The sequence below is a fragment of the Anopheles coluzzii genome, chromosome 3 (genome assembly GCF_943734685.1).
Source record: "Anopheles coluzzii chromosome 3, AcolN3, whole genome shotgun sequence".
Classification (NCBI taxonomy): domain Eukaryota; kingdom Metazoa; phylum Arthropoda; class Insecta; order Diptera; family Culicidae; genus Anopheles; species Anopheles coluzzii.
Genome location: NC_064671.1, coordinates 8740403 through 8764968, shown reverse-complemented (window position 1 = coordinate 8764968; position 24566 = coordinate 8740403). Strand labels below are relative to the sequence as shown.

Genomic DNA, 24566 nt, shown 5'->3' with positions numbered 1-24566 from the left:
GCAGTAAAAGCACATTCAACAACCACTACCACCATCGTTCATCCCATCTTTAGCCTTTGCTAAGGTGCAGAGTACGTTGTAACTTTTACCAGCTGCTGCCGGTGCTGCTTTTACCTTCCATTCCATTGCTGGTGAGAAGCGTCAAAAAGGACGAAAGTAACTTACGGCACGGCTTGAAATGAACCATTTCTTCCCTTTTTTGCATTTTGTTGACGCTATCCAAAGAACAGCCAGCCACCTTTTCTGACTCTGCTTGCCTTCCGTATCCTGATCCTACGAGTACAAAAAAGGATCAGCTTTGACAACGTTCTGCCAGGGCAGGCCAACCACCACGAACGTTGATGGTGGTGGCAGCCCACCATGGCAAAAAGGAAGAGGAGGGAGCAAACGGGGTGGTCACCTCTTTGCGATGACGACGTTCGCCGTAGATCAAACGAAGCGTAAATTTCCTGTGGCTTTCAGCCGCCGCTCGCCGAGATGCTGTAAAACCGGAGGAATTAATTGTAGAATGGGCTTTTCAGCACTTTGGAAATTAGTTTTGAAATGCTCTGCTCTCTCTCTCTCTCTGGTCGCAAGGAAGGATGTCTGTTCCAAGGTGACAAACGCTGCTGAAAGAGAGAGAGAGTGTCACACGTTTGATAAAAGCTTGTGCTGCGGATTGCGTTTGAAATAGTTTTCGCCTGTAAGTATGCAAACAGCATGACAGAGGTGTCGTTTGGACCTTGTTTGCTTCGTGTTTAGCAAGGTTGTTGGCTGAGCGTCAGTAATGCCGCTCTCGGAAGCAACGCGTTTGTTTGGAAGGTGTCGGTTTCTATCCGGAATGGCCAACGGCAAGAAAGTTATGTCTGTGAAAGTTGGCCGCAAGCTTTTCCAACTAACGAAGATGTTGGATGATGAGGAATGCAGCCATGAGCTCTACTAGTATCTCTGTGGTCACAAGCCCATCTAACCCACCACAGCGAAGGAAAGTAAATGTCGTACGAACTCTATCTTGTGATGGTTTGTGTGTTGTGTGGTGACTCCTTTCACGAAAAGCACAATTCTAAAGGAGGATTGATTGTTTTCCATTCGGCGAGAAAGTGGTCCATTTAATTTGTAATTTTCAAGAAAGCATAAATTCCGTTCTTTAAGGACTTTTGGTCCAATCTTTGTATGGTCTGCGTTGTATCAGAAGTCAAACAGAAAGTAATAAAAGTGGTCTTGCTTTCTGGCTACCCTCAAAAGCGCCACTCGAACTGTAAACTACACCCCCAAATGATTGCAACAAGCTAACGAAAGCTCTTCTCCCACCCGCGCCAGACCGCTCGAATCGTCCTGGAACCTGGAGCTGCTGCTGTCCGACAAACTTAACGATCCGTACGACCAGATGGTGGAGCTGTACTTCCGCAAGCTGCAGGCGAACGTACCGCAACCCTTCATCCGGGACTACAACGCAGCCAGCCCGCTGCGCTTCGTCTACTCGGCCATGCACGGCGTCGGCTACCCGTTCGTGGTGAAAGCGTTCGAGTGTGCCCGGCTGCCGGCAGTCGTAGCGGTGCCGGAGCAGCGCGATCCCGATCCCGAGTTTCGGACGGTAAAGTTCCCCAACCCGGAGGAGGGCAAATCGAGCCTGGTGCTGTCGATGCAGCTCGCTAACGAAACCGGATGCGACGTGATACTGGCTAACGATCCGGACGCGGACCGGTTGGCTTGTGCTGAAAAGGATGCCAAGTAAGTAGGGGAGGGGAAGGAGGAGAAGAGAGTGTAACTGTTTCTTATTGTAATATTCTTTTTCTTTTCTGTCTTTTTTCGGGATTCCACAGAGGTGAATGGCGTGTTTTCAGTGGCAATGAGCTGGGCGCACTGCTGGGCTGGTGGGCTATACGATGCTACCGGGAGCAGTACCCGGACCGGAGTCTGTCCGATTGCTATCTAATTGCGAGCACGGTCAGCAGCAAGATGTGCCGCTCGATTGCGAACGTTGATGGACTGAACTTTATCGAAACGCTGACCGGCTTCAAGTGGATGGGTAAGAATGGCTCGTACCTCTTTGTGTCTTTGTTCGATTTGGAGCTAGTGTAGCAAGCTTGAGTGTTTAATTAGATTACGCTTGCTTGATCTCGAGAAGGGTTAATGAAAGATAATCGTACAAGATATATTTCTGCATCGCGCGCGCTCCCGCTCATGGGGATTGTAGTTTTAAACTAATTCTATTAGCAGCGCGAGTACACTCTCGCTCTCCATTAGTCAATTAAGTGCGCTCTGCTGACTGCAGCGCTTATTCATGCCCTCTTTTTGCTCTTTTGTAGGTAATAAATCGGTGGAACTGCTTGCCCAGGGCAAAACGGTACTGTTTGCGTTCGAGGAAGCGATCGGGTTCATGTTTTCGCCCACCGTACTGGACAAGGATGGCGTCAGTGCGGCCTGCCATCTGGCGACGATGGCGTGCTATCTGCGTGCCACCTCGAACCAATCGCTTGCCGACAAGCTGAACGAACTGTACGACATCTACGGCTTTCACTGTACACTCGCTTCGTATCACTTCTGCTACGAGCCACCGGTGATGGAGCGTATCTTCAAGCGTATCCGCAACATGGGCCCGGCCGGCGACGCGCAACAGGATGAAAATTACCCCCAGACGGTCGGTGCCGGTCGGTTTAAGATAGCGGACGTACGGGATCTGACCACCGGGTACGATTCTTCCCAACCGGATGGCCGTGCGGTGCTGCCGACGAGCAAGAGCTCGCAGATGATAACGTTCTCGTTCGAAAATGGTGCCGTCGTGACGCTGCGTACGAGCGGCACCGAGCCGAAAATTAAGTATTACGCCGAAATGTGTGCACAGCCGGGGCAACGGTAAGTTTGAACGGTTCGGTGGTATTGCTTGCAAGCTGCTGCGCTGGCATGCAACCGCTGCTGGAAAGCTCAGGTCGAGGGCGATTCGAGCAGTTTTCGAGCAGCGGTGTACATACGGCACAGGGTGCTTCAAGGATTGTAATGTGATTTTTCTAATATTTTAGTGACTGGAACGGTTCCAAGGCAACGCTACGCGAGATGGTGGACTGCATCGTGGAGGAGCTGCTGCAGCCGAAGGAAAACAATCTCACCCCGCGCTCGGATTAAACGAGTGCGAACAATCTAACCATGGCTATGGTACGCTACTCGGCTCTGGAAGCGTATCTTGACTTGACACAGCTCGCGCACTAACCGATCCCGACGGTCTGTGTTACTACAATGCTGAACCATTCCTTGACCACTGGTTACACAGATCGCATCACGTACATTGCGAAAGTGTACGTGAATATTCAACAACAACAGCAACAACAACAACGAAGATCGTACAGCTGGCTGTAATCTCAAATTGAGGAGGAAAAGAACAGAGACAGACGGAGAAAAGCTCACCGAGGCATGCATTAATTGACAATTATTAACTCTATTACCTTCCTTCTGTAAGGAAAATCATAACTGAATCTTTCTATAAGACACAACACTCACACACAGCAATCACACACTTCGTGACTTAACTGTTCCTTAGTGAAGTGATGGAACTAGTAAGGAATTATAAAACACATATTTATGTTGTTTGTAGCCCAACATCAATGTCTACTTCTGAGAAACGTTGACGAATTACATTTAAATGCGCTCTTATAAATGTGTTAATATTTATTTATGCGTTCTAATAACTAACACGCGACAGGAAAGTAGAATGACCATAACCGGCGGCAGGGTTTTGTAAACCGGGATCAAACCCGGATGAGAAAAGCAGTAACATCTCAATCCAATAAGAATCATATTTGATAACGGCAGTGTGTTTGTGAGGCACAACAAATCGTTGGAAAAAATAAATAAAGAAAATAAAGCACACAGCATCATAACGCTGTATAAAACGGAGCCGCGTGCTGTGTTAATTTATTGATTGTGATATTAAACATCCCAAATAATCATACACAGCCAATCCAAAACTTAGTGTATAGTTTGAAGTTATTTTGGTTTATTCTACATCTAAATATTTCCACGAAAACAGTTGTCCTTTTATGCGCGCTCTTCACAATGGCTTTTTTTGCTTTCTTACCGTGTAGCTAAACACATTTCGAAATCCCTCGGAACATTATTCCTCTTCCCTTTCGACGCGATTCCATCGGTCACAGCACCCAAAAAACATTATGGCCAGGTCGAACCTCCTACAGGTTGTGAGAAAACACTGTTTAAATTCTAGTCTATCCTGTGTTTTCTGCTGCTTGTACCTGCTCCTACCACCTAAAAGCTACTTAGTTTTCCCCGCTACTTTTTTGTGTATTTTCGTGACATCGTACGCAACCGGACAACGAAAGTGTATTGAGAGAGTGATAGAGAGAGAGAGAGTGAGAGACACGCGCGGCCGCAGACGAATCCCGTAAATGCTTTGGTATCGTTGTGACGTATCCGGGGGTTGTATTATTGTGCGATTTAAGATTAAAGGTATGTGTGTGTGTGCGAGCGTTAGTTGTACAAAAGATAAACAAAACAAAAAAACAAGCATTAACGATCTGTTTGCCAGCAAACAATCTTTAATCTCTCCTGCAAGAAGGAAAGTTATGCGATCTTTCGAGTGAATGTAAGCTATCTGGGATGTGTGGTGTGGTGTCCTGCACTTCTGCAAAACCGGACTGTTCCGACGATATCAGGTGACTGCGTGGTTGTGTAAAATAACAATGCTAGTACAAATACTGTCAAATAAATTAAAATTGTCTTGCTTTACTCCCCCAGTGTACCTATTAGTCTCTCGCGTATTGCTGCTGCAATCCCCGTCCGAGCACGGTCGCTTCCCTCTCCTCAATCGTTCACCTGTGTGTAGCAGGTAAAATCACAACATTCGGCCGTCGCGTTACACCCATTGCACGGTTCCGATGCACCATTGCCGCCAGCCTCACTCCCATTGCCCTGCTGGGCGGCCCGGTTGCGCACCCTTTCCCACTGTTCGCGATTGCTATCGATCGTATCCAGGAAGGAACCGGTTTCGGGGAAGATTTGCACCAATATCTCAAACGTCGGCCGTATGACGGTGGTGAGAAACTCGATCTGCAGCATCGGAATGCACGCCTTCTTGCGATCCATCATGGCGTTCGGTCGCAGCCCCATCTGCTTCTCGAGATCTCCCTCGGCAAAGAACTCCGCGTACACGAGGTGCTATTCAATGGAAAGGTATAGATATAATATTAAACGTCTAAAAAGTACGCTTTAAAATGCAAAAAATACTAACCGCCACATGTTGCACCGTTTTCCAGGATTTGATCTGATCGTTCAGATCGCAGCACGTGATCATGAGCGACAGGAGCAGCCGCTGATTCGAACCCTCCGTCAGATACTCCGCGCGCAGCTTCTTCAGGCGGGGCAGGATGCGGAAATGGTTCGCCAAATCGGTGGCCAGTATCAGCTCGCGCAAATAATCAATACACTCCTTGAACTCGGTCGTCGACAGCCCGTCCAGGATTTTGCTGCTCGAGTCGTTCAGGATGCAGATCGCTTGCGACAGATGGTGGCGCTCATTCACGCTGCCCTCGCTGCTGTACAGCCGGGCGAGCGGGCTGCTCGTTTGCGTCTGGTACGAGTTGCTAATGCCCCGATGATCCAGATCGTGACAGAAGGCCGCTATCAGAAACGAGAAGCCCTGCATCTTCCTGTAACGGGGCAGCAGAGGAAACAGGTGGGTTAATGCACTTTGCAACCAATCCAACACCAACCCAGTCAAATGTCTTACGTGATAATGCCGCGCTCAATCAGCCGTAGATTCATCATGAGCGAGTAGGCAAAGTGCGCAACGGAGAAGGCATGCCACCAGTTGTGGTACGGCGTGTCCCGGTAGCCCTTCTGCACCAGCAGCACAAACCGGGCGAGCTTGTACTCGTGTATCTTGAAGCTGCCGACAAAGTTCAGATCGTAGAACATTCGCATCGCCAGCTGCACCGAAAGGGCATGGTCCTTCACATCCCGCGGGCAGAAGTCAAAGCGCTGAAACGTACGGTACAGCTCGTCCTGCTCCCGGTCCGGTTCCTTCACCGCTTCCAGTGCATGATTCACCTCCGTATCCGGTACCTGTAGTAAGCAGGATGTAGTGAGAGGATGGTGGTGAAATGAGGGGGCACATTGATCTCGGAAAGAGATGACGGTTTTACCTTCATGTGGTAGAGAAGTAGCTCCTGGGATAGCTTGTAGCGCGCCTCGGCTTTCTGGACCTGTTTGTGCACCAGCGCGTGCATAATACTGATGCCACAGTACACGGAGAATGCGGTCGCCACCTCTTCGTCACACTTGTCGAAATGGAATCCGTTCAGCTGGAGAAATGGAGGAAATGGCCAATACGATTATGTGATTAGTATAGTGCAGTACAATAACCCACAGCGCACTGTGTGCCGATTACAAATTTGCCAAATGACGGACAACTGTCAAATTAGTATCATGGACTACTTGATTGAAATTTTGTTCACTGTTGGAATTGAATGGAAAAAAGGGCCATAACAACTGGTACCAGTAGCTAAAAAAACTATCTAACCAACTCACAGTTCGTTTGACTGCCATTGCTTTCAGCCCAAACCCTTGCAACCTTCACCGATAGCAAATCAACAATTGCTCCAACGGCAAACGAACAAATAGGACAAGTTACTATTGTGTAAAAGGTAAAAAGGTTTTTGTGTTCGATTACGATTGAAACTACCCTTTCTCTATGCGATTTGCCCGTTCATTCGCTTCCAGTGCTACACTTCCGGTCCATGGTGTCGTGCTTGGACCCAACACACGACGGGCGTGTTGCAGTAATGTCTCTACCTCTATCGAACGAGGCACATGAAGCAGAATCACTAGCAGCAGCAGCAGCAGCCGGTACGGTATGTACCTACAAGTACCTTTCCTCCGCTTCTTTGCCCTGCAGCCCAAACCCCGATAACCTTTCGAACCGTAAAGTGAGATACCGCCGTATGCAGAACTTCCGCCCTGCAGATGACTCCGGGCGGGGCTCCCATGTCAAACACGCAGCGGTGGTAGCCAATGCAACAGGGCGGGGATTATAGAGCGTGTGCACGGCAAGAGTGAACATGTATGCAAAGGGTTCCCCGGGACCGCTCTCGTTCACTGGTGCTGTTGTGTGTATATTTTGTGGTTTGCCTGTAGCCGAGTGGGAAATCCACAAGATACAAGATAAAACACAGAATCGCAATCCATTCGCCGGTGCGCTCCCTTCCTCCTCAATAAGCTGAACAACATTCTGTGCCCTTCTATTCCTTGCATAGGAAGTATGAAAGAAAAAAATGAGGATTATTTAAATCGGGAAACGAGCCCGAGGATGTGCAAAGCAGTGGGAAACTCTTTTTATTCAGTTGGATGAGATTTTACAACATTCACCCCTCCCCCCCCCCCTTCTGCGAGGCATGAATAGATGCTATTGAACTAGACTTGTATTTTGTGCAACAATTTCGCTTTTCCATTCCACAGACTTTCGAACAAGTTCGAACACTCCGAGCAGCTAATGGAGCAAAATAAAAAAAACTGTTCCTTTCCACGTTCACGTTCTTTTCGATTGAGCTCGGCAAACAAAATCACATCACTCCCAAAAGGACCATTGTCGTTGCCGTGTCAGTCCCTTCGGTGGAAGAGGATTAGGAAATTGAACCATCAAATGGATTGGAATCAAAATCTCGCCCATGGTGTGCCACAGGTGGGAATACTGATTTTCCTATTAACATTTATGACACTACAGGGCAGCAGCTGCAGCCGCTGCGCAAAATGGAGTGCGATGTAGGTGGGGCCCAATAATCATCATCATATCATATGATGCGTCCACCATAATGTGCACACAACCATCGATCTAATCGTACCGTCCGTCCGTATGCATTGATAGTGAAGGGGAACGAGGGAACTAAAAACAAGTCGGGAACGGTAGCTCTCGAGGCAAGTAATTAAAGTGGAATTGTATTCCTGCATCGAACAGCTCGACGATCCCTGTCCTCCCCGTTCGATCAGTGTTGTAATGGTTTATTTGTGGTACACGTTGATTTCCGACGATGATACACTTTGTTGTCCTGCTGGTGGGCGACAAGGTGGTGATGCTGGTGGTGGTGGTGATGGGTAGTAATCTAGATGCCCTTTCCAGGTGGATTGACACTGAGCGCTTTCTAGAAATTGGAACACCTGGTTGTAGGTTTATAACGATATGCACATACAGCTTGACAAATTACAGCTGTGAAACGGGATTGGTGGGATAAAATCCCTCAATGTTCAATAATTGGTGTCTTATTTAAGTGATTTATTGTCATTCCCGTGCATAATGCCGGTTTTCGATGAATCAAATATATTATTAGGGTGATTGTGTTGTGCATTTTGCATACATTTAGGCGCTTCCGAGCAAATTTTTAGATTTAGATGCAATTTTGTGTTCCAGTTAGCCAATTCATGATGCTTTTAAGCTTTAAAAGAAGAGTAATTGTCTTTTAGAAACACACAGATACGTTTTTTTTTCTAAACCGAACCTTTATCACACCTTTAAAGCGTAATAGCTCTGACGACACACTTTCTACCCAATTTTTCCATTAAAACTCAACCACTCTTCAACACATAAAGCACTGCTGCGCTTCCGGGTCACATACCCCCGGCAATGGTCTTCTGCCTTCACTGTGGTGCCAAATGGTGCACATCACAACCCGGAAGAGCAGTGATTCGATTCCGATGGTCGCCGGCAAAAGAGACAGCTCAACTTTTACGAACTGTAAAACTGAATAATATTTCATGAGGCATCGAAACTTTTCCAACACACTCAGACACACACACACACGTTCGGGCATCCTTTACACGTTTGAGGTGCTTTGGCCTGCTGGTATGCTATGGTTGCTGCAAAAGGCTGGAGAAAGTTTACAGTATTGTTGGTTGGCTTCTACTCTGCGTGCGTATGTGTGGTGACTTTTCAGGGGCTTTTGTTTTACTCGACGCGATCTCGTCGACGAGCTTGCTGTTGAGATTGTTTGTTTTTTTTTTCCTTCTCTCGACTCTCTGTGTTTTGGTACAGCCACGTTTGTGGTAAAAGTTTTCGACGATGCTTTTGTTTAGCTTCTTGAAATGGTGGAGGGTAATTGATTTGATTGGGCACGGGAAATGGCAGTAGACGCGTTGCAGAAGCTATTTAGCTTGTAAGTACGGTTAAATATAGCACTGAGAAGATTTATTTTATAGCAACTCATTTTATAGCAAACATTCATTTAAAGTGCAATCGATCTTACTGTACTTACACACTGATTTAAAGAGATTTATTGAGCCATTAAGTCTGGCAGGTCTGATTATTAATAGATGCTTTAGGGGGAAAACAGCTGAGCAGATTGGCTCAACTCAATAACAACACTCTTTGGCCACCTGTTCAGCTGTATTCAAACGAGACAGTTGCACGAAAGGAGACGACCCTATACCGAGACGAAGGGACTTTACTCCAATCCAATCGTCTTTGGTACGGAATACCATTACCGTCAGTGTTGCTTGATTTTAGCAAGAAAGGACCAGGTGTGTCGTGCTTGAAATAAGTTCATTAAATTCACCCAATATGCTACCACTCTGCCAGCTTGAGCGAAAGGACGATTCCTTATGGGATGTGTTCAATATTTTTGCCAGATTTTACTTTGAAAAAGTACTCGCACAGAGACGCACACTCCCATTCCATTTCAAACGATTGCTCTTGCTATGCAGTGATCTTTATAAGCTTTGAAGGACGAGCTCAAGAGCTTCAGCTTCTGTGCGTCTGTTCTGCCTTCGCATCGGAAACTGATGGTGCTGGTGATTCGGGTTGCTTGGGAAATCCCGTTCCGAGCTGTACTGTAAATGTAAGGTCAAAGCAAAGAGCATTAGCCGGCGGATCTTGGGGAGGGCAGTCCAAGAAACACGACCCCGGGTGCCCGCAGTGTAGTAAAGTGTAGTAAAAAATCATAAACCATCTCAAACGCCAGGCCACGCCAAAGGCAAAGCGTTGCACTCGGTATGAGAGTAACCCTTGCGAAATTGAATTACAGCTGCTGAATACAAATCGTTTCAATCATTTCCGCTAGGGAAAAGGGCACTCAAATTGCCTACCGGTCGGCGCGGCAACACTGTGTCCTGTGCCGGGGTGCGCCCACCATGAGAGAGAGACGTACGATAATCTCGAGGAACGCAATTTCTGCACAATCTTGTATCTTAATGGTAATCAATTTATGGCAAGAGTGTAACTGGCAATTTTTCTTGTCCATTTTTGTGTAGGATTATATGCTTTCTTTCGCACTGTGGGAAAGCACGATTCTTATCGGGACACAATTTGTCAAACATTAAGTATTCTAGATTATCCCAAAGAAATCTTAATGTTTTGCTCGTTTTTCCCTTCAGCTTTGCAAGCCATTGTGGAAACGATTCTTTTGAATTACACTTTCTGACCTTCTCGGTTGATTGCATTCACCCAGCGTGGCTGTACCGTTGCGATCCCGATCCTGACGGACGGGAAAAGAGCTCAAGCAATCTACGGCCCTAAGCGGCTCGAAGGCGGAATTGGCATATTAATACTGAGTGGAAATAGTGTCCACTCTGGGCACTTCCCCAGTATCTTCACTGACCACATCACGACGCTGAAGCTGACGCTGACGGAGAGCGATTAAATCAATCAATCATTTCATGCTTCCGCTCCCTTTTTCTGCTCAATGCTGCTGCTGCTGCTGCTGCTGCAAATCTGACACAGGCATCGGGATAAAGCCGTGTTTCTTGTTGCCTTGCTCCTAAGTGAGATTGTCAGCAATTTTACAGCACTTGGATGAAAGATTTGCTTATCGATTGTTTCCTCCCTGGCGCTTGGATTGAGCTCGGATATGCCAACGAGAAAAGCCGACCTTTTTGCCTGTGGTCGTGAATTCGTTCTTTTCCCACGATGGAGACGCCTGATGATTAACAGAAGCTTTTCAAGTGCATATGTGCCTGCTGTGCCGTTGATAGCTTGACGAGCAGATAAACACCTTTTTCATTTCTATCTCTCTGTGTTTCTTCTATCACACGCCCACTTACCTTATTGCAGAGCTGGGCCACACCGATGACGCCTTCCTCGTCGCAGATCGGAAAACAGAGTATGTTCCTGAAAATGGGAGCAAAAGTGAGCGTATTAAAAGGACGATTCGCTTCTTGTTTCGTGAAATTTGGTGATTGAAACACACACACACACACACACACACACACACACACACACACACACACACACACACAAATGATCCCTCTCCTACAATTCATCATTTGAAATTAGAGAACCAAAGTTATTTGGGGCCTCAAATTTCTCTTCCATTGTACCACGTTGACGACTACGACGACGTACGAGTCCGTCATTTGATGTGATTTCAGGTCACACGTGGTACAGGGAAAAGCCCTGCTTCCAAATTGTTCGTGCCACTAATTGGAAAACTTTGTCAACTGGCTGATTGATAGCTGAAAGACTTTCTAATCCTCTTTGGCGATACTCGTTGGTGCTGTCTGGGAAATTCGGGCTACAAAACTGGCTCAATGGTGGTCTTTTAGTGTTTTTGTTAATGGGTTGGTGAACTCAATTTAAAGCCATTTAGCAATCGTTTCGTGTGAAATTCATTTTCATTTCGTCGTCCAATACAAGACAGGGTTGATGTTTTGCTATTTCAACTGAATCATCTCGCTACAAACAAGACAACCGTTGTTAGGAAAATGGGCATTAAAATAAGCTGTACACTAACGATGTTCATTTTTCACAACAACATCGCAAGTAAGTCGTTCAAATTAACTAAACCGCTTGCTTTCGTTTAACAGACAAACGCCAGAAGATGATGGCAAACATAATTTGCATTCAATGAACACACTCTATTCAACCACCAACCTCATCCATCCGTCAGAAATTGTACGCTGCTGGTGTCTGCTGTGATTTGTTTCCGTCGACTCTGACTGAGCCGGTTGCACGACTGGTAGCGTGCATCGACGCAACAAGACGAACAAAAAAAAAACAACCGGCACAACCAGTAGAAAATAGACACATCAACCTAACGCCCATCAGCGTCTCGTACGCATCCGCTTCACTTTCTCTCAACTCCTTTTCTCCTTTTTCCGCTTTGCTTTGGGAACGCTTAGAATAAAGGATGGATGCTTACCTCGTTTTGAAGCCGGTCGACTCGTCGACTCCCTTGTAGAACAGTGGATGCTGGTATGCGTTGCGAATGTTTAGCAGTTTGCCCGTTTGTGCGACGTAGCCGGCGATCCCTTTGCCGCTCTCGATGCGTATCTCCTTCGAGGCCTGCAAAGCACAACAAAAAAGGGATACAGTTCTAGATGCCAAGCCAGCATATTGGGTGTGTGCTGTGTGTTTTTCGGATCGCAAACTCGCAAACATTCCGGCTCAGGCGGAGATCAGAAAAAGAGGCCGAGCTTTAGCTTGTCAGTGTTTTACCTGAACCACCGGGTAGCCACAACATCAGGGAAGGATTTGTTTCACCAACATTACCACAACTGCGTCACAGTAAAGTGGAAATAGAAGCTGCTGAAATCACATTTTCGCTGTGTAGCTTACAGTTTTCGCTGAGATTTGCGTGTTTTTAGGGGGGAGGGAGCGCACTGTTAGCATTAGCCTTTTATTGCTACTACACGGCGCGTTTGGTTGGTGAATCGTTGAGTTAAAGAGTATTGTAGGAGGGAACCGAGTTTACCGAACGGAAACGAAACATGTCATTGGGAACCTAATATTATCCCACACTGATGACAGATATTCAATATCAAGCTTTGGAAGAGCTGTTTGTGGACATTCGAAAAAGGCAAACTGTTAAGTCGGTTTTAGGAGTATACAACGGATAACAGATCAAAACGACAAATAATTCTGGAAATATTTTCGGGCATTATAGCTTAACCGCATGATGATAATAGCCCTTCCAACTGTAATTAATTATTGTTTCAGTTTAATAAGCATTGTTGCACGCTTTTCCCAGAATCCCCCCTAATATCAATTAAATCCTTTGAACTTTGTAACATACGCTTTTGTATAGGCGACACCAAACCAAAGCACATAGATTGTACGTGATTGGTTTCGAAATAAGTACGTGGAATTAAACGTGTCACAGAAAATGCAATAACGCTGCAACCATAAATTAAAACAATTCCTGGAATTTATTCACGTTATCGATCGATATCGTTGGGCTTTCTGTAAGAGCGGTTTGCAATTTTCGGGACCGCTCAATTAGCATCCTCACAGGTGAGGTTGGAAATTGGGAAAACTATTTCCATCCCTCTGCTAAATTGCATCCCAAACCAAACTAAATGTATCGATCACCTCTTTTGAACGTTAATTTCCAATAATGCACCATCCAAAATGAATGCCCAGCACGACACGCTAACGACACTCGTTATTAAGCGCTTTTAATCAATAGCGCACTCCCCCCCCCCCCCCCACCCATTTGGATGATTAAGAGAGCGGGGAAAAACTCACCTCATTGCCATCGAAAACCTTCGAAACCAGCTCGCCGGTGTGCTTGTCGAGCAGAAATAGAGAGCATCGTTCTGCAGCCGCCAGTTCCTTGGCCTCCGTCATGACGCCCCGCAACAGCTGTCCCAGGTCACCTGCGAAGAGCCGAGAGGAGAAACTTAATGTTAAACAGCGACACTTAAATGATGAAATGTTTCTTTAAAAAAAAAGGACGTGTAGAGGAAAAGAGTTTAAATGGTACAAAAACGGAACACGAATATGCCACTCAAAGGGACGTTTTGGTGGAAAGGATGGGAGGAAAGGAAGAAAAAACGAGGTTAATTAAATGGAGTCTTCGAAGCGACAGGTTTGCACGCAGCACCAAGCGTAAACGCTTCGGCCAGTAGTGTATTTATGAATATTTATCTTATCATCTCTCCCTCTATGATATTAGTTTAATTAAATTCTTCTTAAGCTTGTCTGCCGCTGCAGATAGTTTTGCTTTCAAACTGATTGTTGACGCTTGCTGAAATGTGGCAGGAACACGTTACTGTGGGCGTAAGCTTACAATAGCCGTTGTGTTTAATATTTCATAAACGAGCAACTTTCAGAACGTGATAAATCCATGGTTGACGTGCGCCTGAAAGGAGTTACTTTTAATATTCATTCCCCCGTACTGCTGATGGTAATATCATAATCTTTAGATCACTATACTATTCCTAAAGGACATTGAGGGCACATGGGCAGAACAGCGAGAAGAAAAAAAAAACACTTTCTACGGCTCTATGGCCACAGCAATCGCTCCGGGTTCATCTTAATTGGAAAAAAATATTTTCCATCAGCCTCTATCCGTGCCGTCGACGACGACAGAGTGACCGAAGAAGCCAATTTTTATTTTGCCCATAAAACAGGAACGCTCCACAGCGCAATTGCCGCTCCATGGGCCGCTTTACAAAAACGGGGGTAAAAAAGGAAAATGGCAACATTATAATGGAGAAACTAATCATTCTAACAATAAGCTTGATCGTGATCGCTTTGGAGATTTTGTTTTCTAATGCACCTTCTTTCTGGCCGGCTGGCTGGCTGCTGGCCCCTGTGGAATAGCCGTTCGCGCAAACAGGACGGGCGGACACAGGTGAGCCACGCGCGAAAAAAGCTGGCCTGGTTCAAGACAGCGAGGAAGAGAGCAAACAGAAGTCTTGGCGGAAGTAGCGCGTGGAAGAGCGAAAGCAAGTGACCCCCGGACCGGAACAGGAAGGCTGGAACAGGATGCACGGAAGCAGCTGCCTTTTATGTTCCGCACTTCCGACACGGTGTGCTGTATTATTTCAAACAGCTGTGTGTGTGTGTGTGTGTCTTTAACGGAAGGGAGCAACATTGCAACAATGCTCCATTGTTGTAGCTCGCGCTGTGTTACATTGTGCCGGGATCGTTGGTCGTAAAGCAGCGTCGGGTGTCGGTGATGAAATACAAACACACACACACACACACACACACAGAGACATGTATCTCCAACACCACTCCCGAAGGATGCTTTTATACACAAAACCTCACGGAAAAGCTTCCAAAGGCTTGCCAAAGGAAGGATCAAGGTGTGTCTGTGAGTGTGGAGCAGACAAGTGGATCGCGGCAGATATACAAAAGGCTGCCCTTTTGTTTGTAAGCTGCCTTTTTTCTTTTTCTTCTCTGCCTTCCGTCCCTTCTGCTATATATCGCTATTATCCTGATTATGAGCACGTCCATGTGTGTGTGTTGCGTTTCGTTTGTGTTTCGTTCCACGCTGCGCTTTAGTACACTTTAGTGATGTTAAACAGTGTGAGCATAATGTTGCAGACAGACCAAACAGTGGAGAGGACAGGACGGACAGAAGGTGGAGCAGCGTGTGTGTGTGTGCAGCGTGAACGAGTGGAGATGCATTTTAAAACAATTCCATTATGATGGCTGACTTTTCTGAACCCATGAAACACTCTGCGCCATCCGCCTTTGTGCAAGTGAAAATGAACACCCAAATAATGTCATACGAATGCGAACTTGGGAAATGGAGAACTTTACTGCGGTTTGCCGTGTGGGTTACTACATTGTGCGGCATTTGATAGTATGGTGTCCCGTTTTACGATCGGAGTAGAAGCAATTAGGTGTGAAGGTTATTTTACAACCAATGGGATGGGATATTTATACCAGTCGATGCTTTAAGGGAATTGGAGAAATATTCAAAGGCTTTGATGTAATTATTATTTAAAAAATTCAACTATTTATCAACTAGAAGCCCAATTCTTTACTTTCTTCATAATTCTGTGCCCCAAAGTTTTAACTTTACATATCAGCCTAAAGCTGACAAACAACAGACAATCTTTTCCCACTTCCAACTAGAAGCGGCATCCCCATTTGGCATCGACTGTTAATCGACGATAAAATGAAAATGGAACACAGGAATATCCAAACACACACACGCTCTGAAATCTGTTTTCATTTCATATGGCCATTCTCTTCTCTCTCTCTCTCTCTCTCTCTCATACACACACAGACACGCATTATGTCTCCCTCTTTCGTTCTAGCACATCAAACATGTTGACGAAAATATCGTACGAGAAAATTGTGCCCCTTTTGGCGTGGACCGATGGCTCCCTTAAGTGCGGAAACGCAATCGCAAGAGGCAGCAGCAGCAGCAGCAGTGGCAAGACAAGGCAAGGGTAAGGCAGCTGATCAAACATTTGCTCAAACAGCCCAGCCGTCTCGAGTACTACGAGTTTGTGTAAAGCGGTAGGATGGGAAGTGGTGTACCTCCCTGCCCACATCTGCTCTAACGATGGGAGCCAAAAGCATCAATAACATCTCTACTGTGCACGCTGTGTAACGCACCAGCAGCAGCAGCAGCACCGGCGGCACTGACCACAACACCACCATTGGCTATCAATCGGAAGGTGTCAATTGGTACAGGGTATAACGTTTGTTTATTTACGCTCTCAAGATCTAATGCCCGAGAACTACTGCACAGACGACTGGGGTGGAAGGAAACGAATTTCTCTGCCGTGCAAGACTGTGACTGTGATCGATCTGGCCTCCAGTAGGATGGGAGGCCTTTTCATGCGATCCATAAACTAACACGAGCATCATCAGCAATCGGTTGGTTGGTTGCTGCCCTGTTGGTGTAGCTTTAAAGTGGCTTCATTTTCCCCACCCGTTTTGCAGATACTGGTTTATCGATCTGTGATAGTGACATAAATGAAAAGGTCCTTCTTCAATAAAGACCGAAATAATTGAGATATTGAGGCGACGTCTGCCAAATCAAACCGAATCAAGCGTAATCAATTGAACACTAAAGAAGGGCCTCTTGTTTTCGTACATAAATTAATAAACCGAACGTCAAGCATTAGGTGTCTCTATCAGCGCTCAACTGTTACTGCAGCTACACAGACACAGTCAGACAGACAGACAGACAAACAAACATACAAATTGTCCCTGTTTCATTTCTGTTCCATGCTACAATCAAAACCTACAAGGGAGAAAAGACAGCTTCGGGCCGGGTTAAGAGACCTAACGTCGGGCATGGTTTATGTCCCCATTCACCCCCGGGCGCACAAAACGCGACGCGTGAAAAGCCGGGCGTCAAATGAAAATGGAGCACAATTTATTATTATTGCGAGGAATAATCGTAAAAATGAATCACAATTTATCACTACGGCCACATGCACTGGGCCGCTTCCTTTTCGGGCACGGATTGCGTTTCCGGGGATGAGATTTAAGACGTGAGCCGGTTCCGGTTGTCTCGTCGCTAGAGAAAAAGGGGACCAGAAATTAAATAAACGCACCAGAAAAAAGGGCTGCGAGTGTATCTGTCTGTCCCGGGGCCGCTCCAAAAACACCGAACACCATGGGCTTTATAGGCTACTACTCCTAGTCGCAAGAGAATCACACCAAGCCCGTGAACACACGGTGACAAATTTGTAAGCTCATTTATTAAGTGCCAACAACGCGACTCGTGCGACAAATCACGGCAAACTGGACGAAGCCGCGATGAAGGATTACGATGTGCGGGGGCCATTCGCGCACGAGCCATTCGATAGCCATTAAAAGTGACCGAACCCACGGTAAGCCCTTTTTTCCGCCAAGAAGGGGAAATGAAATAAAATTTAATATACTGTGCTGCTGTGTGGTGCAAGCGTAGTAAGCGGAGGCAGCCAACCCTAGCCAGAACGGTTCCCATGTGAGCGTCACGTGGAAGCGCACACACACACGCACGTAATGGATTTGTATTTTGCTGAGTCAATTAAATTTATGAGCTTCGCTTTTGATGGCAGGGAGAAGGGAAGGAAGCACGCCCGGGAAGGGTGCAAAAACATTCGGCGGTTTGCTTTTTTCGGCGAGCGCGTACAATTTAATTGCGATTTCGATCGCTTTTCGACGCGTTGTTATAATAACTTGAACGCTCCCCCGGGGCGGGACCGTCAGGGCCGTCGCCGTCATTATTCATCGTTTGGGTCGGTTGGGCCGCGACGAAGTTGCATACTTCGTTTCGTAATAACTGGTAATGGGAGGAAGGGAAGGGGGAGGGGGTTAGGGGAGGCCAGGGGAGGTGGCAGCGAGTTTATTGCGAGCTCCAGATGCAAACAGGCGACGAAATCGTCCTTGCAGTTACGATTAATGTTTGATTAGCAGATGGGGGTGAGGCTATTGATTGCTTTCTATGCGACGGAAGGTGACAGAAACGGAAAAGGTGACGTTGAAGGAAAAAGGATTATACAATGTTTCTTATTACAGCACTGCGTTACGTTTACAATGGTCGTTATTATACAATTGTTAGTTTGAAGATAAGCGTGACAGCTATAACATCTGTTAAGGAATATATTTAACCACATTTAATGCCAAAAACAGCATGCATAGTCGCTGCTATTTTAAAGTACAATTGACAAAGCCTTAACAGGAAGATAAACACACCTGAGAGCAAAACAAAAAATGGCAAAAATGGCAAAAAAATTTTGTCCTTCAGAAGAAACTATTTTCAAAAAGTCAACTTCATCTGCAGTTCATATTTTCTGTTTTTTGCCCTACAAACAAACACAAAAACTGACTTCACATTCCGATCCTTTAAGCACGTTTATTCTATTGCGCACTAGTTGCAAGTCCACAACCGCACACACACACACACAGTTAACCACAATTGTACAGTTTTAGCATTGCAAATGATAGTTTTTTCCTCATCCAACCCGTCCTCCTTCGCTCTCTCTCTCTCTCTCCCTCTCTTTGTGTGCAGGTCTCCCGGTCACGAAAACTTTCGTCTGTCTCGATGAAAGTGATTTATGATGGCCAGACCCCATACGTAGCAAGCAGGCAGCCAGGCAGGCAGGCAGGCAGTGAACGGTGTGAGAAAAAAGGGGAAAAACCTCCACACCACGGGCTGGCGGAAAAGGTAGAATAGATCGCTTACGCTCCTCTGGGGGAAACATCGAAACATGGGGGAGAAACTTCAACCACGGCCACCAGTGTGTACCAGTTGCATGCAAAGATGTGCTACTGTGCCTGGCTGTTTCTACTGAAACTAGTGAAACTATTTTCTTCTCGGTAAGTTTTTTTTAACGTCTCTCTCGTATTTCGTTTTCGAAAGGCAAGATGACACACACAAAAAAACTCGCCAATTTCCTGTGCAACTTATGCTTTGTTGGTAATTTTTTTCTTTCTATAGTTTAATGGAATTTTTAAACACATCCTGTTGAGGGGCGAACCAGTGGGCTAAATGAAACTTTGGGACAACATGTAGCAAAGCAATAGAGCAAAGTTTTTGCCACAACACAGCAAAACATTCGATTGACCGTGTGCTGTACAGTTTTTGTGCTGTTTAAATATCAAATCCCTATTTAGAGACGTAAAACTTATCCGATCTTCTTTGCAGGATACATGTTTTGTACAAGTATGCTGGTTGAACTGAACTTTGACCGACATTATGTTTGCTGTCGGAACTACAACGTCTCTTTTTACCGCGCTATGCTCACCTAACATATGGGCTGTTCCTATTCACATTAGTTTTCTAATGTTTCCCCCAATCGAACGCAATAGCAAAAAGGCCAACCTCCACAACCTTGCAGTCCCCAGTTTTGACAGGATGCAATTACGCCCTGTCAAATTGGTGCATTAAAAGCTGCATACTTATCGAATCGAAACCGCGCTTCGTTTGCGGTATGATTTAATGAGACTGATGATAATGGAGGGAGGGGGGGGGGGATGATGCTGCCCCTCGTTTATTGCAGCGAATGAACTTGCAGCGTGCGGGCCAATTAAGTCGTTTATCATGCACGGTTTGCATTTGGAGCAAATATGCTAACGGAGCCACTAATTTGCGTAAATCAAATTTGGATTTGGGGGAGTGCAACTCAATTGGATCGAACTAGATCGAGTGAAGTAACAGCAAATTTGTTCATAAAATCTGGTTGATGTATTCCTTTTCTGCTAAAAACCACTCTCCAACTCATCCCAACGCAATCAATCCATATCGATCCACTGGGTGCCTGATGGGGCTTCAACCGGCTTCAAAGACCGGGAGGATCGATCGCTCAAACCTCGTCCGAGATGCTGCCTACTAGGCTGCAGGACGCACTACCTTACTTTGCATGCATCATACATTGGCAAGGGCAAGGGCGCAACAAAAAAAATGCAGCCACACGCTAACGCTTCCCCAGGCGCCGGTGCACGTGCAGTACGTGATATATATCAATCGAGCAGTAGCAGCCAGCTCCCAAGCTAGACAAGGCATATAAATTTCCTCTCTTGCACGAATTGTTGAGCAAACATAAAATAAACCTCTGCTTCATAACAAACAGCGACACATCCGGCTGCCAGCGCCTGCCTGCAATCGGCCATAAAAAGCGTCCGAATCGCGGGAAAACGTCAGCGGGGGGAGTACTGCACAAGCACAACACGTTCCTAACGAACACACACGCATCAGAGAGCCGAGAGAGAGCGCGCTGTGCGCATCGTAAATATGATGTTTTATGTTAGAAACGTAAAAGTTCCGATGAAAAAAAAACCCAACACAAATGTTTGTCGAAGCATGCAACGAGATTGTGGATTGATTCTAGACACAAAGAGGAGATGTGCACGTAAAATTGAGTTGATTTTAGTGCGCTCCGATTTGGAATGTGCGATTGTGTATGCGCTATTCCGGTGGAAATCTGTATTTTTGTGTATCTAGGAAATATGCATTCCCCACTCGGAAGGGCTATTTTTAAAGGGCATCAGTGAATTTTTAAAAATTCCATCAGTTGGTGTGCCCCGTCACACAGTATCTCCATTCTCTAGCTCCATTCCAAACCTGCCCGAACAAACCTGTGCTGATAAAACGTTAATTCACCCACATGTAATGGGCAAGAAGAGGGAAAACAAACAAAGCGACAGAAACCATCCCTCCCACCTGTGTATGACGACCTCGGCGGCCATAATTCATACCGAACCCATTGGTGGACCCCTTGCTGACAGGTGGCAAAACCGAGCAGTAGTGATACGAGAGTGCCATTGTTCTACGCTGCCGAGGAACCCGTACTACCCTTCCCGCAACGTACACTCCACCCCCCGGCCTGCTCCACATGGTTCAGTTTTATGATCCATCAAAATAGTGTACAACACAGCTACTGGTGTGCAGCGAATGGAGCGCGGTTGATTCGATTCGGTTACCGGGAAGCTTGGTTAGGTAAGTAATTAACCGCACGGTTCATTGTCTTCGCATTAGGGGCGGGTATGAAATTGAGTTAGTTGAAATAAAGAGGGGGGCGGGTGGGGGGAGGGTGCAAAATGCGCGTGGTCAGGAGGGTGAATCCTGTCCCATTATGTGCTGAAATAGATTGAAACGCTATCATCGCGCCAAGGCTTTCCGAAGTGGGAAAGTTTCGGGAGGGGGGCCAATTGCATTAGGTTAGGTTAGGACGTAGAACTGACTTTGCAGAACGCGTATTGCAGGTTTAATCGAATTATTTTCATTTTAGTAACAATGGATATTTAACTCCTTGCCATAGATTGGGCAAAATAGACGACTTTAGGGAATAGTTGAATTAATTCAATATTTAACACCAAATATTAGTATAAATACTCCCTTACTCTGAATTACTTAACAAAAATAAACATCAAGCTGTCATTGTTTGCAGCAGTTCGACAGCTTGAACGTCACTTTGTCAAATGATTCGTTTTATAATACTTTGTGAAATGTCAGTGTTTTTCAACACGTATCACGTTATCATTTATTTTTTTCCATTATAAAGATTCTAATTGAATCCAAAGCCCATCCATCTCCTTCATGGAACTCACTAGAACCACGAAGTAACTACCCGTCGAGTAGCAGATAATCAAGTTCCTCCATTTCCATATCAAAATATCCTTTGCTTTTGTAGCGAACACCATGGCACACATTCTGTTCCCGCTTCGGTCCAAAGTACGTCTTCACCCACGACCGTGAAGAACACGGTGGGAGTTGTGCCAGTGATAAAACTAACCCCCTGCTCTTCCTGCCACCACATCCACCGACCTTACCAATGCAAAGGAATTACCACACACACTCACAAACCTAACTACCAAACCATAGTCAAGCACATTCAGTGCGGCGACGCGGTTCCGATTGTTAATTAAATCGAATTGAATTAGTTCGCGTATGCAAATGAATCGTTATGCCCTTGTCTGATGCTGCTACCACATGTCGCACACTCAATTCTATTCCCCATTACAAACACACACACACATATGTGGAGGAAATTTCCTGCACACAAACGAACCGCGTAAAATGATTCCTTATGGTGTTTGGGTTTCGGCATAGCCTCGGTATTTTGCCAGACTTCACATTACCGAGCAGTTCATTTTCTTACCGCGACATTATTTCTCACCGATGACTATCGGGCACATATCTTGTTTGGGCCATAACCATGCGGCACTAACGCAGGCAAAGAAAAGCGAGCACATGCACACGATTAGATAACCTTTTCCACTGACAGTGGGGAGGGCGATACAACAATAACGGCATTAGCGGGTTTGATAAGCAAGCGTGATTCCGTTCTGCTTCTTCACCCTTTGCCAGCGGACTTGTGATGGTGTGAAGGTACATCGAAAGGGGACCCTCCTCCAATTCCCGCCATGAAGAATGCTAACGAGTAGACTTAATGACGACGACGATTGCCGTGCGATAAACGACGCATTGCTGCCCGTCCGCAAACTTCCCCCGAGTTGGTCCCCGGGGGAGGGTTCTCGGAGCTGCCGTGTCGCATTTGCACGATCACAACGTCGCACGAAACGTGCCTAATTGCTAAGCAACGTCACCGACCGGCGAACGAACGTCACCAACCTGAAGCTGCTACCTCACCATTTCCAGCCTGCGCGTGACTTAAGCCTCATTAGCGATGACGTTTTAACTGGGAATTCAATTTCCGTCTTAAAACAGGATCAAGAACCTGACGACGACAGGTTCGGATGTTCGGAGGGCGACCAGTCAAGTTCTCCGAACCGAATCAACAGCCATCGACAATGGTGACAAGATTGACACTCTTGACATTTTGGGATAATTTGTTTTGCATTAATGAGCGAGCGTATTGCCTGCCATCGCTTTTTTTCCCGTTGTGTCTTGCGCCCTTTTCGTGTGCTTTGCTGTTTGTAGCTTCCCTATCAACGGAAGCACCATGGAGAGGGCTGCGTGGAAGGGAGAGGGATCCTAAAGATCCCAAAAAGTTTTGCCTAAATTAAAGTGGAACCCGTTGGAATTCGTGCGGTAAGAGGGCACGGCACCCAGTGGCACTAATGACGCGCGACGTAGATGAAAGCGCTTTCCGAAATTATCTCTCGCCAAGTTTTATTAAAAGACACAATCAACCAACGCCGAGTGGGTGGCTGTAATTATGCCCATGAATTAATGGGACCCCCCACCCCCCACCGTCAACCGTTCGGTTTGACGGAATTAACCAATTTACACGAATCGGTGGGACCCCCCCAACTACCATTAATAATTAAACCGCGGATCGGATCGGTGTGGTGATCGTTTAATAGCCTTTTTCCCCTAATCATTCCCTGTGCAATAAAGGGAACCACTACCGCGTGCATCTGATTAGGAAGCGCAAACATCAGCGCCGCTTCCCTGCACGCTTCCATTAAATCCGGAACACGGTGTAAATCGTTATCAAGTGATCAATAGCATATGTTTCCAGGGCCGCCACTCTACAAAAGCCACTCGACCGGTTCCGATGGGCGAGCGAGGAGGAAAGCTGCCAGGTATAAGGGTAAAGGTCTGGCCTGGGCAGAGCGGCAATTGATGTGTGAGATTGATTGATTTTTGTCGTTGTTTTCTTCCGCATGAGTGTGAGGGAGGCGGTAGAGCTCGATAAGATAATTGCCGCTGCTGACAAGTGGTTCTGGGGCTTTTATTGCTATCGTTTTGGAGTTACCGTTTTATTTGAATAAAATTGTAAAGCCATCGCCAATGAAATGGCTAATTCGGCACAAGATGTGATAATGTGCAATGATCACCTCTTATGGGGATGGCAGCTGACAGCAGCTTCGTGCTTTTAAAAATGGAAATTTCCATCGATCTATTTCCGTTTGCAATAGATAACTCTTTCTCGTCTTCCTGATGGTAGCCGCAATACCTCAATTAGCACTTTAATTCTACACAGCACTTACCTATCTTTCCCAGCAACCGGCGGGCCACTTGTAGCAAATTTTGGCACTGATCGCGCACACGCTTCTCCTCGTACAGCTCGAACGCCGTCACCAGGTGGCCCAGCACGTACCTACAAATAGAATCCATTATTACACCACACATGTCACCCGGCTGGAGAATCTCGTTAAAGCCCCTTTCCAAGCTAGCTCCCGACCCGCACCTACCGGAACGTATCGTCGATGTAGAACTGATACCGCGATCGCGACGAGCTGTCACCGGCAATGCAGACGAACAATGCGATCTGCTGTTGCGTTGCGCCGTTCTGGCCCTGCTGCTGGAACGCCTGCTGCTGGAACGCGGCATAGTTCAGCTCGTTCAGCGATGACGTCGAGGAGGCCGACGTCGTCGACGTTTGCGTCTGGAGTTTGCTCACCTTCGGGCCTAGGATGTCGTAGATCAGGGTGTTGTGCTTGTTGCCGACGACCTGCAGTGGAAGGGAAACCAAAACAAACAAAAAACGAAATGCTTACTGTTAGT

The 24566-nt window shown here is 46.3% G+C and overlaps 2 protein-coding genes across 7 annotated transcripts in view; one reads left to right on the top strand and one right to left on the bottom strand.

Annotated features, from left to right (window-relative positions):
* LOC120955169 (phosphopentomutase) overlaps positions 1 to 3870 on the top strand; it is a 58493-nt gene extending 54623 nt beyond the window's left edge. For all 6 annotated transcript variants that reach the window (XM_040375750.2, XM_040375747.2, XM_040375748.2 and 3 more), the window contains 4 exons: positions 1300 to 1710; positions 1803 to 2008; positions 2289 to 2835; positions 3000 to 3870. In XM_040375750.2, the coding sequence (XP_040231684.2) occupies positions 1300 to 1710; positions 1803 to 2008; positions 2289 to 2835; positions 3000 to 3102 (1267 nt within the window). In that variant the 3' untranslated portion in view covers positions 3103 to 3870. The remainder of the gene's footprint in view (positions 1 to 1299; positions 1711 to 1802; positions 2009 to 2288; positions 2836 to 2999) is intronic.
* Positions 3871 to 3942: 72 nt separating this feature from the next.
* Positions 3943 to 24566, bottom strand: part of LOC120955168 (cGMP-dependent 3',5'-cyclic phosphodiesterase-like) — a 43309-nt gene continuing 22685 nt past the window's right edge. The window contains exons 5-13 of the mRNA XM_040375746.2: positions 24254 to 24513; positions 24050 to 24159; positions 13436 to 13566; positions 12111 to 12253; positions 11014 to 11080; positions 6132 to 6290; positions 5717 to 6051; positions 5219 to 5636; positions 3943 to 5145 (exon numbers count right to left, since the gene is read on the bottom strand). Coding sequence (XP_040231680.2) covers positions 4792 to 5145; positions 5219 to 5636; positions 5717 to 6051; positions 6132 to 6290; positions 11014 to 11080; positions 12111 to 12253; positions 13436 to 13566; positions 24050 to 24159; positions 24254 to 24513 — 1977 coding nt within the window. The 3' untranslated portion in view covers positions 3943 to 4791. The remainder of the gene's footprint in view (positions 5146 to 5218; positions 5637 to 5716; positions 6052 to 6131; positions 6291 to 11013; positions 11081 to 12110; positions 12254 to 13435; positions 13567 to 24049; positions 24160 to 24253; positions 24514 to 24566) is intronic.